Raw genomic sequence first — 429 nt, 5'->3', positions numbered from 1 at the left:
AAAAACAGGCAAGATCAGATATACGTTGCTCTTCTGGCACGATTTCAGCATGCCGCCATGCAGTCACATAAATCAAGATATTCTGAAAGCCCATTTGTGTCTGAATGCAGCAATCCAAGTTCTTACGAGCGATTGAAGCGTTTATTAAATTTCAGGCTGCTAAAGGTGGCACCGCTAGAAGCTTAGCTATTAGTGTTAAAGATGAAGCAGAATGTCAGGTTCTGCTGTGTGCGATTATTGACTTTATTTATCGAAAATTTGATAATTGCTGCACGATAAGACTAGTTTTCACAAATGCGTGCCATGATGACAGGTAAGGTCTATCTCACGTGAAAAATTGGATAGGCCCTATATGTAATGCTATTTTGTGCCGATGAAGTTCGCGTAAATACATTATAGCTGCATCACCAGAATCGCCGCACGACAACA

At 40.8% G+C, this 429-nt stretch overlaps 1 protein-coding gene across 1 annotated transcript; it reads left to right on the top strand.

The window, feature by feature from the left end:
• Positions 1-104: 104 nt before the first annotated feature.
• PHALS_01350 (uncharacterized protein) lies at positions 105-333 on the top strand (the record flags this gene model as incomplete). Its single annotated transcript, XM_024715727.1, has 2 exons — positions 105-218; positions 286-333. 2 exons carry the CDS (start codon positions 105-107, stop codon positions 331-333), a joined length of 162 nt encoding a protein of 53 aa, XP_024581396.1.
• Positions 334-429: the final 96 nt, after the last annotated feature.

The sequence above is a fragment of the Plasmopara halstedii genome, assembly GCF_900000015.1.
Source record: "Plasmopara halstedii genome assembly, contig: Scaffold_1427, whole genome shotgun sequence".
Classification (NCBI taxonomy): Eukaryota; Oomycota; class Peronosporomycetes; order Peronosporales; family Peronosporaceae; genus Plasmopara; species Plasmopara halstedii.
Note: the sequence above shows the minus strand (reverse complement) of the source record. Positions and strands in the feature narration are given on the sequence as shown.